The sequence below is a fragment of the Polypterus senegalus genome, chromosome 13, assembly GCF_016835505.1.
Source record: "Polypterus senegalus isolate Bchr_013 chromosome 13, ASM1683550v1, whole genome shotgun sequence".
NCBI lineage: Eukaryota > Metazoa > Chordata > Cladistia > Polypteriformes > Polypteridae > Polypterus > Polypterus senegalus.
This window is the reverse complement of record NC_053166.1, coordinates 42654165-42671026: the sequence shown is the minus strand read 5'-3', so window position 1 is coordinate 42671026 and position 16862 is coordinate 42654165. Positions and strand designations below refer to the sequence as shown.

At 40.4% G+C, this 16862-nt stretch overlaps 1 protein-coding gene and 1 non-coding gene across 3 annotated transcripts in view; one reads left to right on the top strand and one right to left on the bottom strand.

The window, feature by feature from the left end:
• Window positions 1–13225: 13225 nt before the first annotated feature.
• On the bottom strand, window positions 13226–13416 carry LOC120543433. Its single transcript, XR_005636334.1, has one exon. It is a non-coding gene; the product is annotated as a U2 spliceosomal RNA (small nuclear RNA).
• A 745-nt stretch (window positions 13417–14161) lies between these two features.
• Window positions 14162–16862, top strand: part of fnip1 (folliculin interacting protein 1) — a 157408-nt gene continuing 154707 nt past the window's right edge. For both annotated transcript variants that reach the window (XM_039775620.1, XM_039775618.1), the window contains exon 1: window positions 14162–14332. In XM_039775620.1, the coding sequence (XP_039631554.1) occupies window positions 14244–14332 (89 nt within the window). In that variant the 5' untranslated portion in view covers window positions 14162–14243. The remainder of the gene's footprint in view (window positions 14333–16862) is intronic.

Sequence of the window (16862 nt, the reverse complement as noted above, 5' to 3'; positions counted from 1 at the left end):
CTAATGAGGTGAACACAGGGATAAAGTCACAAACTGGCTCTCATGAATATATTGTAGGATTTTTTTTATTTTGCTTTGAAATGATTCAACATGTTTCCATGTTAATTTCTTTTTTGGGGGGCTTTGAAATACATGGAATTCATTTCATAAATAAATTCATTTTTAAGTGCATTAAAAATATGTTGTGTCTTAATGCGCCACCGTTTTATTTTCCTTATTTGCGCTGCCATTTTGAGCTGCATTGTTTGTGCTTGCTATGTCTGTTGCTACCATGTGACAATGGGACACTTGATGCCACTTTTACAATGGAAATTGTCCAAGTTTCCGGATAGCAAGAAAGAATTTTCTTGTGTTTAGTCCTGATTTAGTGTCGCTTGCCTGAATTCTGTTATGTCAGTGAACCACTCAGATTTGAGAAATGACCGAGAGAAAAGAAGAGAATCAGAAAATAGTCAAAACCAAGCATCAAAACCAAAGCAAGAAACAAAAACCGAGGTCAAAAATAGAGAGCAAAAAGACAGAACCAGGAAGTGATACTGAAAACTATTAGAAAAACTGCTTTGAAAAAGAATAAGGATAAGTAAATTCCTAGATGACCTTTAATCCCAACATGTCATTACCCGAAGGTCAGAGGACATGCCTCCTGTGGAATAATGATGGAAACCAAACATACAATCATGAGAAATACAAAATGGTGGGTGAAAAAGTCTTAGAAATTATTTTATTTTCCAAAAGTGAAAGTCATATTGAAGTGAATTGAAAATCACTAAAACAGAACGATAAAAGATTGAAAAGTAAAAACAGAAATCAAAACCCAAATAAATTCTTTCTGATAACATTTTCATATTATGTTTTGAGTTCTGTGTTTGGATGTTTTCACTTTCCACCTTGGCCTGTTCTTTTACAAGAAATTTCTGGTGAGTCCATCTTCTAGTCCTGCTTAAAGTCTTTTCTAGTCTGCCTTTTCCTTCCAAGCAGTACACTGGCAGACGTGTGCAGAGTATCTGAAGAGAATGCAATCCACTCATTGTCCACCACACTTACCCATATCAGGGTTATCTGAGGCTGGTGTCTACCCTGACAAAATTATGTGCAAGGCAGGAACTAACCCAGTCCTTCACATGGCACCCTTACACTGCCCACATTGGCACACATTGGGCCACTTCACATTCACCAGTTAGCCTGACGCACACATCATTGGGTAAAATATGCTGAGGAGAATATATAAATTAGGCCAGGGTTCAAGCCGGTGTGATGGGAAGGTGCTCTTGTGCCATTTTCACTTTGGAATTAGTTGTGTAAAACCAAAGTAGATCTGTTATGGGATATTTCAATTTTCTTTTCTGGTATGTGGGTCATTTTATACCTATTTTGTTTCTTCTACTCTTATTATTTTTTGTGAGGAATTCAAGTTAAACATTTGTTTGATGTTTTGAATAATTTAAAAAAAAATTGTACTATAAATTTTTTAAGTGAAAGTACTTGGGATCACATGATTCCGCAATGCAATAAATACTGTGCCTTTTTACTTGAAACTATGACTCTGTGGATAAAAATCAAAACACTCCTTGAATTCTCAGTAGTTCATTCAAAAGAACATGTAATGTGGTCTGTTCTGGTCTTCTTCAACTTTAGCTTCAGTTTTCCTATTTTTTCTGATAACCTGCTTTAACTTGGTGCTTGGATTCCTTGTCTTTTTGGTAATGATTACAGCCCGTCTGACTATGTGTTTTCATCTCCTGGTTCTCCTCTCACAATAATTTACAATAATGCACAGTCTCTCCAATCTCATCCACTGCAGCTTTTAACTTCTTTACAGTTCTCATAGATCTCCTGGTGGCCTTCCTCACTAGTTTTCTTCCCACATGATCACTCAGTTGTTGTGGATTCACAGCAGTGCCATTCCATTTCTTAAAGATTTGATTTAACTGGACTCCAAGGTGTATTCAGTGACTTTGATATTTCCTTGTCTCCATCCTTTGATTTATGTTTTTCAATCACCTTTTCACAGAGTTCCCTGGAGTGTTCTTTTGCCTTCATTCTGTAAGTTAGGACCCCTTACTGACTCACCACAATTTGGACCTTCCAGATAAGGTGTATTCATGCTATAATCAATTGAAACCCCAGACTAGTGATCTCCATTGATCCAATGATATGATATCTAACATCAATGGGCAGCACCAGTGAAGGTTTAAGTTTTCCTCCAAGATTTTTATTTTTTTGCTGTTCCCCTCTACCCTCACCTGCTGCAAAGAAGCATCCCCAAAATGTGATGCTACCACCAAGATGCTTCATAGTAGGGATGATATTTGTGTGTTTGATAATTCGCTTACACCAAACACTTTTTGAACTGAAGACAGGACTCTTGCCCAGTGAATGAAGAGAAAAGGTGGATCTCCAATTTAAAAACTCAGTCCCATGAGGCTTTAGGTTTCCTTCTTATGTGTGTGCTGATTATTCAGGATGTAATTATATAACAAAATTTTAGCAAACGTTTTGAGCATAATGGACTGGATTACAAACATGTAAATTATGAAACGCAAGTAACATGAGATTTTTATTTTTTTCCATGGACATGTTTCACATTGTTTGACATTGTGTAGCATTGGTCACTATTGACTTCTATTATTTTGTAAAATTCTTTCTCTCCATTCTGTAAAAAAAAGTTTTTTCTCAGCAACCGCTACTAAGTACATTGGGCAAGTAACATATAAAAAAATAACATTTTTTGGGTGAAGTCAGTGGCGTAGCGTATTGGGGGCGGCAGGGGTGACCCGCCCCGGGCAGCACTTTTAGGGGGCGGCAAAGAATTACTGTATATTTTAGTCTTGTAAATTGAAATACCTAAATAAGGGGATGGCGAAATTTTCCTCCGCCCCGGGCAGCTGACACCCACGCTACGCCACTGGGTGAAGTATTTCATTAAGGATCTTCTAGCAAAGTTTCTAACTTGAATGTAGTAAAAGTAATGAGGTGTCAGAAATAATTTGAGAAGTAGATGTTTAATGGATGTAAACATATTATCACCATAGAAATCTTCTAAATGACAAAAAACTTTCATGCAATGAAAGCTTTATGCTTTATAAGTTAAGGACAAGTGGAAACGTTGATTATCATTCATATCGATTTCAAATTGCCATGTGCTAATGTGGGTGTGGGATCCAGCCTTCTCTGTCGATCAGTGCTACAGTTTAGCTGCATAAAGCATCATGTGATGGTATATGCTGTTAAAGGTATTATAAAAAATAAGTACTGATTTATTTGTTTTACCAGAGTACCCTTAAAAAGCTCACATGAACATAACAAAAATGTGTAAAGTCTGTACAAGTAGTGACCAAGCCAGATATATAATGTAACACTATGGCTGTAAGACAGCATTGCTAACCACTGGTAGATGTTTAAAACATGAGATAAAAGTCTGCTCAAACACTGTGCTATCACATCAGTTGGAATAAATCCCAGAAACTACGACATTGGCAAAGCATGCGTCACATCATAAAATCATAAAATATGCTTCATAAACAGAGATCCTTTGACAGAGCTCAGGGCAATGGACTGCATAGTCACTCACCTACTGGTAAATTTAAAACTGACACTGAAGCAGATGCACAAGTCATATGCGAAGAGACATTCGACATGGTGCTACATGACAGTGAACTGTTCAGAAGTCTGTGAGAGACCCAGTGACGGCCTTTAATGCGTAGGACAATGGCAAACCAGGTCAAGGGCCCTAAATAATGTGATGGGTCATCTGATATTTGCTTAAAAAGAAAAGGACAATTTCCTTGTAAAATGAAGTGGCTTCCTGAGATCATTCAGGGTAATGAACTGTGCTCACGTCTGTATATGTTTCTGCCGTTCTACCACCCTGCTGAAACCCTTATTCTGTTAAACTTATAATATGTATAAGCTTTAAAATACATTCCTAAAATGTATATGCTTTTATGATATAAAAATGCAGTAATATGAATTTTGCAAATTAAGCTAACATCAATTGACAAGAGAGGTCAGGAAGAAAATGCAGCCTGCAACAGATTCCAAGGATAATCAACTCCATCAACAAGGAGTAACAGTGCTGTGTCCCTTGAGCAAAGTTTGAGATGCTGGCTGGGTTGATGCTATATTGCTTATAAGCTACTCTAGAGAGACATGGTGACCAAAAAAGCCTTTACTATATACAGTATATTGTGTGTGTATGTGTAGAAACCAAACCAGCATCAGGTGCCAATCCATCAAAAGGCACACATACTGCCCTTACAAAAATAAAATATATTAAAAATATGTTCTTATATATACACTTCATGGATAAATATATTACATTACTGTGCATTATACAGTACATATCTAGTATATGTAAGTGTGCATTATTTATTTTTGTATACTAATTATGGATTATTTTTCTTCTCTTATTTTTGTTTTTCTTTATATGTAACTACTTCTTTGACATCTTGTAAAGCACTTTGAACTACATCGTTTGTATGAAAATGAGCTATAGAAATAAATGTTGTATACTGAAATAATATTGTAAAATATCTGAATTATTGCTGTTTTTGTATATTGCAATATATTTTTCAAATTAATAAATACATAGATATAGTATATAGTATTCAATATATTTTATATATGTTTGTCATTGTTGTATATTGATGTATATGTTTAAAATATATTACCTTGGCATTGAAAATATTATCTAACAGGTATCAATAAGGCCTTTCTTGCATTGGAAACTACCTTTTATTGGCCCAAAGTGCAGTGACACCACAAACTGTAATCCCCAGCATTCACCAAACCCAAATAAGTAATAAGGCTGCAGCCTGCAATGTTCTGTCCTCAGTACAGGACTTGGTTTGGAAATGATCCTTACAAGTAGGCAGTTTCAAATAAGTTATCTCTAAAGAGACTTTTCATTGTTTAATATTCTTGTTTTTCATTTTGATTGAGGTTTGTTGTTTTGTATTTTGATATGCTTCATGAAAATGTATAACTTTACACAAATAGAAAATGTATTATTAGGTGCTCTAATAATCCAGACCCATTTATAATTAAAATAGTTAGCCTAACAGCAGACTGATTCATCTCCAGAAACTAAAATTAAAGAGATAAACAGTACATTTAACAAATTGGTAGCACTCTAGCATTCTTTTTACCATTTTTATTGAGATGTCAACAAATGTTAAACTTACAGCTTGGAAAACTTTGCAGCCCTCATATGCTGACACAGCTACCTACCTGAACAACTTATGGTGACTAACGGGTAGTTCAAAATAAATGGGATTCATTGGAAAGCCTGTGCTCAATTTTTTTTCTTGGATAAAAGACAAGCTATGAAGGATCTTACAAAAACAAGAGACAGTGCACGCAGTATGTTGCATGCCTTATACACAATGTATTTGGAAATGTTTGTTATAAAATATTAAGAAAAATATGTGTTCCATTGTATTTCAGACATAATCTTGAAAATACATCCTTAAACTATTATACTGAAAGATATTTACACATATTCTTCAAGTTTATTACAATATATTTCATTTTTTGTAAGGGTCACATGCAGCCACTTTAGCATGGGAATCCCAGGCTTGGGGTTCAAGCAAACAAATTCTGGAGCTGTGAAGCAGCAGTGCCACTATGTTCTTCTCTTCCTCTCCCTCTCCCTCTCCCCCTCTCTCTCTCTCTCTGTATATATATATATATATCCTGCGGTGGGTTGGCACCCTGCCCAGGATTGGTTCCTGCCTTGTGCCCTGTGTTGGCTGGGATTGGCTCCAGCAGACCCCCGTGACCCTGTATTCGGATTCAGCGGGTTAGCAAATGGATGGATATATATATAACAACAACAACAACAACAACATTTATTTATATAGCACATTTTCATACAAACAGTAGCTCAAAGTGCTTTACATATTAAAGAATAGAAAAATGAAAGACATAATTATAAAAAATAAATCAACATTAACATCGAATAAGAGTAAGGTTCAATGGCCAGGGGGGACAGAAAAAACAAAAAAACTCCAGACAGCTGGAGAAAAAATAAAATCTGTAGGGATTCCAGACCATGATACCGCCCAGTCTCTGGGCATTCTACCTAACATAAATGAAACAGTCCTCTTTGGATTTAGGATTCTCACGGAAGGGCTTGATGATGATGATGGTCACGTAGACTTCTTCCTTTTAATCCGTCCATCATTGTTGGAGCATCATGAAGCTTTGAGTAGGTGGAGGTGGCGCAGGCCACCACCACAAAGAAACCGGAAAAAGAAACAGAAAAGAGAGTAGGGGTCAGTACCGATTTTAGAGCCACCATGAATAGTTGTTATGATGAAACAATATATATATATATATACTGCTCAAAAAAATAAAGGAACACTTGGAAAACACATCAGATCTCAATGGGAAAAAATCCTGCTGGATATCTATACTGATATGGACTGGGAAATGTGTTAGGAATGAAAGGATACCACATTGCTTGATGGAAATGAAAACTGTCAACCTACAGAGGACTGATCTCAAAGACACCCCACGAAAAGCAAAGTGAAAAAATGATGTGGCAGGCAAGCTAGTCCATTTTGCCAAAATTTCATTGCAGCAACTCAAAATTGTACTCAGTAGTTTTTATGGCCCCCACGTGCTTGTATGCATGCCTGACAACGTTTTTGGGGGCTGCTCCTAATGAGACGACAGATGGTTTCCTGAGGGATCTTCTCCCAGATCTGGAGCAGGGCATCACTGAGCTCCTGGACAGTCTGAGGTACAACCTGGCGGTGTCGGATGGACTAAAACATAATGTCCCAGAGGACTTCTATTGGATTCAGGTCAGGTGAGTGTTGGGCCAGTCAACGGTATCAATTCCTTCATCCTCCAAGAACTGCTTGTATACTCTAGCCACATGAGGCTGGGCATTGTTGTGCACCAGGAGGAACCCAGGACACACTGCACCAGCACAGGGTCTGACAATGAGTGCAAGGATTTTATCCCGATACCTAATGGCAGTCAAGGTGCCGTTGTCTAGCCTCTAGAGGTCTGTGTGCCCCTCCATGGATATGCCTCCCCAGACCATCACTGACCCACCACCAAACCTGTCATGCTGAATGATGTTACAGGCAGCATAATGTTCTCCACGGCTTCTTCAGACTCTTTCATGTCTGTCACGTGTGCTCAGGGTGCTCCTGCTCTCATCTGTAAAAAGCACAGGGCACCAGTGGTGGACCTGTCAATTCTGGTATTTTATGGCAAATGCCAGTTGAGCTCCATGGTGCCGGGCAGTGAGCACAGGGCCCACTAGAGGACGTCAGGCCCTCAGGCCACCCTAATGAAGTCTGTTTCTGATTGTTTGGTCAGAGACATTCATACCAGTGCCTGCTGGAGGTAATTTTGTAGGGCTCTGGCAGTGCTCATCCTGTTCCTCCTTGCTCAAAGGAGCAGATACTAGTCCTGCTGATGGATTAAGGACCTTCTATGGCCCTGTCCACCTCTCTTAGAGTAACTGCCTGTCTCCTGACACAGCACACCTTCCGGCAATGGTACATATTGATGTGCCATCCTGGAGAAGTTGGACTACTTGTGCAACCTCTGTTGGGTCAAGATATCGCCTCATGCTACCAGTATTGACACTGACCATAGCCAAATGCAAAACTAGTGACAAAACAGTCAGAAAAGAGGAGGAGGAAAAAATGTCATTGGCCTCCACCTGTTAAACCGTTCCTGTTTTGGGGGTCGTCTCATTATTGCCCCTCTACTGCACCTGTTGTTAATTTCATTAACACCAAAGCAGCTAAATCTGATTAACAAGCCCCTCTGCTACTTAACTGACCAGATCAATATCCCAGAAGTTTCATTGACTTGATGCTATACTCGGATTAAAAAGTGTTCCTTTAATATTTTTGAGCATTATGTATTGTAGGTGCTAAGGTGGATGGCCTGGCTTCTCAGCCAGGAGGGAGGGTGGTTCCTCACCCTGACAGTACATCAAAAGGGAATGATCTGGATAGACAGCCACAACACAACCAGAAGACAAGTTTCTGGGAGTCAATAGCTTGTTTGATGGGCACCTCTCAAGACCACATTTTCAACCACAGTTGTTAAAGTAAGCAAGTGCCACTTTCAACTGAGAAGGGAAGAGTTTGAGGTGCAAGTTTTATCGGTCAAATAACAGTAAGAAAACAATTCATAAAATGGTCAAAAGTTTTAGAACAACCCCAGTTTTACTTAACTGGACTTAAACTGCTTAAATTTCAATAAAAACTGGAAAAACCAGGGTGTTCTAAAACTTTTGACTGGTAGTATTTATATGTAAAATGTTATATATTGTGGTAAACCAGCTTTGACATGAACAGGCAGAATGTTTCAAAAGTCACACATGTTTTATTTACAGTTCTGCACACCACACAGTGACAGTGCACCAAACACTCCTCCTCCACAATATATACAGTATACAGTATATATAATATACAGAGGGGAAAATTAGCCTGGACTTGGCCAGACTCCGAGACCAGGCTGTTTCTAATGAGTTTGCACACAGTTTGTGTGAGGAACTTGCAGATTTGGGTGCGACTGCTGATTCTAATGTGATGTGGGAGACCTTCCGTAACAAGACCCTGAAGGTTGCTGAAGGTTGTGTTGGTGTTACCGGTGTTCCCAGAAGAAGGTGTTTCATGTTTCATCTCGCAGGGCATCCTGGATATCATCGAGAAGAGTTGCAGCACATGGCTTGATGGCAACTCCGGTTTGTACTGGGAACTGAGAAGGATGGCTGCGAAGGCTCTGAGGGCAGATAAAGAGGAGTTTGTTAAGAGGAATCTCTGAGCAAGTGACACACCATCTGTGGTCTAGAGTCCCACGTCCTGCTTACAGAGAAATTGAAGCATTACACACATCCAAAACTGTTCCTCGAAGAGTCGCAGTCAGGGCGGCTAATGGAACGGTCCTTACGGATGACACTGCAGTTGTGACCCGCTGGCCTGGCTACTTTGAGCAGTTGTTCAAAGCTAATCCTCTATCCAAGCTAGAACGTTGGATATCTCTGGGTCCACGGTTCTTGAGGCTGATCCTCCAAATAGCTGTGAACCACCCAATCTCACTGAGATTGCACAGGTGGTGAACCAGCTGAAGGGAGGAATTGCTGCAGGGATCTGTGATATCTGGGGTGAACTTCTCCAGGCTGGTGGTAAGGCTGTCCTCCTGGCATTGCAAGCAATCTTTGCTTCCATTTGAGAGATTGGCATCATCCCAACTGACTGGAAAACGGAACTTGTCGTCCCTATCTGGAAAGGGAAGGGTGATTGCCTGGATTGTGGCAACTACAGGAGGATAACACTGCTGTCTGTGCGCGGTAAGTTCCTTGCTAGGGTCGTCCTCAATAGGATCCATTATCACTTGCTCACCTACCAGTGACCGGAACAGTCTGGTTTTACACCTAAGAAGTCTACCATCGACCGCATCCTGACACTGAGGATTCTCATGGAGCGCAAACGCTAATATCGGCAGAGTTTCTTTGCAGCCTTTGTCGATTTTCGCAAAGCGTTCGACTCACTTGATCAAGCTGCCCCATGGGACATCCTGAGGGTTCGCAGGATCCCCTCGAGGTTGCTGAAAATCATGCCTGGCCTGTACACTGGTACTGTGAGTGCTGTGCAGAGTGGAGGCAGAACTTCTGCGTTTTCCCAGTTGATTCTGGGGTTTGTCAGGGGTGTGTTCTTGCTCCTACTCTATTCAATGCTTGTATGGAAAGGGTGTTGGGCAAGGTCGTGGGGTCCAGTGGCTGTGGGGCATCTGTTGATGAAGAAAGATTCACGGATCTCGACTTTGCTGACGATACTGTGATCTTCGCAGAGTCAATGGAGGCTCTGATCGGGGTGCTCGAGAGACTGAGTGAGGAGTCTGAGTGTCTGGGCTTGCGAGTGTCCTGGATAAAAACCAAGATGACCTCTTGGGCACAGCCATCAGCAGTGTGTCTGTTTGCGGAGAGAGTGTCGACCTTGTCGAGAGGTTTACTTACCTTGGCAGTGACATTCATGTCTCTGATGACTCTTCCTATGAAGTCAGTAGATGGATTGGGAGAGCATGGGGGATCATGAGGTAACTGGAAAGGGGTGTATTGCACTCCAAATATCTATGCAAAAGGACAAAGGTCCAAGTCTTTAGAGTCCTGGTGCTTCCAGTCTTGCTATATGGTTGCGAGACATGGATGCTTTCCAGTGACCTGAGACGAAGACTGGACTCCTTTGGTACTGTGTCTCTCCGGAAAATCCTTGGGTACTGTTGGTTGGACTTTGTGTCGAATTAGCGGTTGCTCATGGTGTCCCGAATGAGGCACATTACCTGCATTGTGAGGGAGTGTCAGTTACAGCACTACGGCCATGTAGTGCATTTCCCTGAGGGTGATCCAGCTCGTAAGATCCTCATTGTAGGGGACCTGAGGCTGGACCAGACAAGGGGGCCGCCCACGTAACACCTGGCTGCGGCAGATAGAGTATCATTTCCGAAGGGTGGGACTGGACCGTGTGTCTGCCTGGGGGGTTGCCAACCAGGATCCCAAGCTGTTTTGTCGTGTAGTGGGTGTGGCAATGCACTGTACCAGTGCATGCTCCCCAACTTGACTTGATACGGGGGGGAGCTAGGAAACCAAAAGGATCCAGCCTGGCGTTAAAGCTCATTCACAATCTATTCACCTGACCTAAATTAAATCACTTAATCTTCTTTTGGCTCTGTTCTCTAAATGAGGGCAGCCACTGAGAAATCAGGGTCTTTGCTCTAGCAGCTCTTGTAGTTCCAACAGAGCCCATGTGAAGCTTACTATTGACCCAACAAGACAGACAGCTGGCCAAAATGATGGATATTACTTCTGACACAGCAGAGGGCGCTGTGTTATTTTACTGCAGGTAAACACAAGCAATGAATACTTACGGGACCCCTGATATGTTTCACTTGCCACCATAAACAGTACTACAAAAAAGAAACTGAATTGATGAACCTATAAAGCACTTACTTTGTCAAACAATCTTGCCAACAACTTCACTTCTCTCATTTATCCGAGGAAAACCTGGATGTCTCCATCTGTGGTCACCATCCTCTCTAGGTGCACAGTGGAGCCTATATTCACTGTCTGCACAACTTTCTGGTACATAACACATTTCAGCTCTGATCAAAAAGGCTCACCAAGTGCCTTAACTTTCTTAGACATCTGAGGACTGCTCACATTTCTTTGTCTTTTCTCACTGCCAGCGGATTCCATCTTAACCAGCTGTATCACATCCAAGGATGGCACCTTCTCAGCCCAAGATCATAAAGCACTGCAGAGGGTGATGAAGTCTAGACAGGATGTTACCGGAAGCCAGCTCCCTTCTCTTCAGGACTTTTACTGTATAACACTTAATACTTAAACCGTTTTATTAAACACCTCAGGTATCTTGCAGAGTCAAATTTGTTGCTCCTATGTTCTGAATCATTAATAGTCACACCAGCAGATTCATAGACAGTTTCTATTTACAGGTCATAAGGCCACTCAGCAGCCAATTGTACTGAAACTGCATGTAGTGCCCCGATGTGTGCCTGTATGTATATTATATGATATTGTATTCATTGTCTGTTACACTACTGTCACCAACTAAGGTAGGAATCTGATTATAAACACATGACAATAAACTTAAATGTGAATTAGAATACCAAGTGAAATCGACACAGAAAATTACATTAACATAAAATTGAAATCACCTTTAAGGCATGTTGTTATCCACAAGTAAAAAGTCAGTCTTTGAGTGGGATGTAACATTACACATACATGCATGCAGTATGCTTACTGTCACACAAAATGGGTTGTAGAGAATGCTTTGAAAAATTAATGTAACATAATTTACTACATGATGTGACTTACTTAATACAATCAGGGGTTTGGACTGTGGGCTAGGGCTCATCCAGTTAGCATGGAGTGTAAGGCAGAAAGCAGCTCCTAATTTATTTGGCTGATGCCTTTATTAAAGACAACTTAAACATCTGAGATTATTTTTCTAATTGGGGAATAAGCAGGTGAAGTGACTCGTACAGTTTCAGGATTTGAACCCACAACCTCAGGGCTTGAAGTCCAAAGCCTTAAACACTACTTCACAGTCACATTCATACATTGGTAGGGTCAAATTTAGACTCACCTGTTAACCTAACCCACATGTCTTTGAGGATGTACCTGACATGGGAAGAACATACAAACTGTATATGATAATATCCAGGCATGGGAATCAGGATCATGATCTTGGATTTAAAATTGCATTCACTGTGAAAGGTGTTGTATTGAAGTATTGAATAAAAATTAAAGACTATATATTTGAATAGGATCCTTAAAAAAAAAAAACCTTAGATTGTTCTTTAGATGGTGTAATATGCATGTTTAACTTTCTTTTTTTATTAAGAAAAAAGTACCAAAAAATTTTTGGTGTCAAGCTGTAGCTGTTTTGTAGCAGGCCCTTCCTTCAGAACCCAATTTCTACTATTGGCTCTGTGGTCTCACTATCATAGAAAACGTGAGAATTGTGTAAGCCCTGACTACTGACCCAGTGAAATACACAGAACTTTCAGGTCCCCACATTTGAGCTGACGGTGCTCTTTGAAGTTAATTCTCAAGAAAAGATTTCCATAGTTCTTTAAAAATATATTGAAAATATTAATTCAAATATGGGGCAGCAGTAGTGCAGTGGTAGTGATGCTGCCTCACAGCAAGGAGTGACCAGGATTCATGTCCTGGGTCATCTGCATGCTGTCTTCATGTTCTCCCTGTATCTGCATGGATGCTCCAGTTCCCTCCCACTGTCCAAACATATACAGGTTAAGTGAAGTGGCATTTCTAATTTGGCTCTAGTGTGTGTGTGTGTGTGTGTGTGTGTGTGTTTTGTGTGTGGCCCTGAAATGGGCTGGTGCCCTGTCCAGGGTGTTTCTTGCCTTGTGCCCTGTGCTTCAGCAGAACAATATAACCATGTTTATGACTAAATAGATTTGAAAATGACTGACTACATTTTTAAAAATGAGCATTAAAACAAATGATTGATATTGAAAGATTTACAAAAACTATAATAGACACCTGAAAAATGCATATTGTGAAAAAAATGTTAATTGATTGAGAAAAACTGTTTTCAATTTTTAATTCAATGCATAAAAATAAATAAAAACGACATAAAATAATCAAAGCAATTTATTTCAATGTATACTGTATATTCCCAATGGATGCCCCTGCTGGTCCAACAGTCTTTTTTTTTTTTTTTATGGAAGTACTGCAATACCAGGTCGATGCGTGGAGTGGACGGAGCAAGCCCCTATTCCATCTCGCTGTTCCAAAAATCAATTTAATATATGGTCCCCAGATAGGGGACGTATCAGATATTAAACTGATAAGAACAGATACTACACTTGATCTTAGCCAAAAGGCCGAGAAGCCAACATTGTAATTGTAAATTTTAACATGTAAAATAGAATGCCTGTTTCATTTCTTTCTTACTTAAACCAGCAGATCAGTCAATGTCTTTCTTGGAGAAGACATTGAACCTGGGGTACTTATTGTAAAAAAAATCCCTAGAAATTACATCTTTAAATTCCATTCTATATTGCGAAAGGCGCGTTGTGTTAAAATAATCTGGTAGTTCACACTCGTTTTCGTCACAATCGTTCAATTATGGCACAGAGGTAATCACAAAATTATCATTGTGGTAGTTTAACCTGTTGACAACAGCCAACACTATCCGAAACCTTTAGAGCACCTTGTCGGCCCCAACAGCGATCGCGTTGCATCTTGAACTAATTCTTCATTAGGACCTGACATTTGATCTGGTCCAAAATATTATTTTTAAATAAAATAAACTACAAAACCATCGATTTTGAAAGCACTTTTTTCTAGTTCACGGGTTCGTAAAACACAAACAGACGAAATTGGCTTTAAATAATTCAATTGGTTTCATTGTGGAGTGCAGAACGATCCTCCGATGTGGCATCCTCGCTTAATGACAGGGCAGGGTAGCCCAGCACACACACAAAAAAACATCAACACGGCAAATCATGTCCAGCACGTGGTGCAGGCCCCAGAAATAACAGCCAATCAGACCTCTCGGGAAAATGCTTTGTCCAATCAAAAAAATCTCTTGGTGTTTCCTGGCAGTTTGGGTGACTAATGACAGTCATATGACTCTGACACAAATGGAGTTAGTTTCAAGGAATTAGGTGCGTTTCTCGTTTGAGAGACTGAGCGACAGTCTTTTGAATACAAGACCGTGATGGCACCGACATTATTTCATAAACTTTTTCAAAAGAAAAATGGAGTTCTTCTGCCTTCTAAGTGCGTCAAAGATGAGCAGGCTCTAAGGTACGTGCTATGATGCTACTCAGAGTGTGTAACGATAAGATAACGTGTCTACGTGTGTAATTTTTCTTCGACTGTAATGTTATTTGTTTGTTTTTACACTGGCGTGCGTGCGTGCGTGCAGGTAAGCGTGTCTGGGCAGAAGGCAGCAGGAGTGTGACACGGCGGTGCCCCAGCTGGAGAAGACGTGCAGTTTGGACTGTTGCCCCGCGCGAGCTGCGGCGGAAAAGGCAGCACGTGCACATGCATGAGAATAAGAAAGAAAGAATAAAAAGACGTTAATAATTTTTGGAATTGCATGGTGGTGATTTATTTTTAATATCGCAGGTGGGCAATGATCGAGCTTGGTGGCGAATGCTTGACGTTTACGTGCAGATCAGCGCCCTGCGGCTCATTTAGCTTAGCTGCCAAGTACTGCGAGAAGCTGAGAGACTCCAGCAGTCTGTTGCGCGTCTGCATCGGAGAGGGGGGTGGGGGGGGGGTTGAGGAGTCGTGGCGGCCATGTGACTCCCGCGGGGAACGTCATCTCCCAGAATTAAGACGCGGCAGTTAGCTCAGGGTGCAGGGGTGGGGGAGCCCCCAGAATACAAAAACTTTAACGGTTACCGAGAGCCACGTTTTGAGAGACGCTCGTTTCATCAGGTGCTTCTGATAGTCAGATGCTTCGGCATGAGACGCGTGGTTTGTGAGGCAACCTTGTACATAAGACTGTTGACTTGAGAGACGCACGATCATAATTTTGCTCGTTTAAAATATTGCTTTAAACTAATATGATATTTTTTTCGCGTGTATTATTGCAATAAACCATTACTGCCAGAAGAACATCCATACATAACTTCGTTAGATGTGCACCTTCTGCGGAACGTTATCCCTGCAGGGTCTGCAAACCAAGACAGTAGCCGTGTACAAAAAAGTGGCACAGATCTGAACACGAGATCCACTAACACCATTATGAAACAATCTACTTATCTCATCTGGCACCACGTGATTCATTGTGGACGCAGTTTGAAAAAAATGATCTGCTGCCACTGTATGCTGCAACTCCAGGCTGATCATACAATGCCAGTACATAAAACAATTGAAAAACACAGTTTCCTGCTTTCACATGCCACCAAATGACATATTTCAAATCCGTAGTACCGTTTCAAATTGGCATTGCACCATTTCATTTGTATTGTCTGTCCTTACATACTCAATGGGAGGAATGTGTCCCTGTAGTCAATGTCACATTAGGGTGCCTCACACTTGGCAACTGCTGCTGCTGCTGATCTTGTCGCTCTACCATGTCATTTTACAAGACAGAAAATCGCTGGCCATGTCTAATTTAGCAAACTTTCTCCCTTTTGTGATAGTTAATAATGTGCTGCCTGATAAAGCTGGCAATGTATGAACAGTCAACTGGTACTGTGTATTCAGCTGTAATCTCTGCTTTTTTATTTTTTCAATTTTGTCGTGGTACTAAAACATGAGAAATAAGACAGACAAACTTCTCTTCTATTTCTGAGGTCTAAAAGTCCTGCATTCTTTATGCCTTTTCTCTGCATTATATGTGCTGTATTGTACTTCCTGTTGAACATTAATTGGTTGAACCCGCCCGTATGACGAAAGCAAGGAGTTAAATCTGTTCGATTTTATTGAAGTGAGTCGTGGACTAGTAAGTCGCTAGGTACGAAACATTACATGAATGCCTCCATGGGAGTGTACCACCAACTGCCTCCATCTCTCTAATATTGTGTAAATGAAGGCTATGGCTAAAACATTGCTGGAAAAGTTGCATAAATTGACATAGCCTTAGATGGATAGATAGATAGAACTTTCTTTTACCCCAGGGGGAAATTTGGCTTTTTACAGAAGCTCTTTAAATACTTATGTTGCTCATTTAAGATACTTGATCCACAGAAGTCACCTAGTGTTCCTTCTGCATTGATGGCTAGTGGGACATTTTTATTACAAAATAAATAATAAACATTCCTCAGTAATTCATTATTGAAAATGCGAATAGTAACCCTTTGCTTTGTCGACTTAACATTTTTTAAGAATTATCCATCGTGCTCAAACTACATATCTTAGAAAATATTTTTTCTTTGGCATATGAAAATTTTTTTTTGCTTAGTGCTACAAAGACAATTTCATATACCACAGTTGAGGGTCTGGAGCAATTGGCCCTGTGGTGTTTTTGCTTTATGCTGTGATTTGCGTGTGCATATGCAACCCACACTTTCCACTTTAGCTCTGGGCATAAACTCTCCCTTAAAGGTATCCACAGTAATTTGGAAAAATAGAAAAGATTAATTCAAGGAACACCTCAAATACAAGACATTAAAGTGATGCGGTTGAGCAGCTTCTTGATGTTCAACTGCAGATGAAGAGGATGGTTTTATTGCTCTAAATTTGAAAAAGCCACCAAGCATTTCACTTGTTCTTTCCGTTTTATAAAAAAAATAACAGTAGTATGCTGCGCCATTTCCAAAGAAACACAGAGAGTCCTTCTCCAGAAGGAACAGATATTTAGAAAATCTTTTTTTTTTCCTTC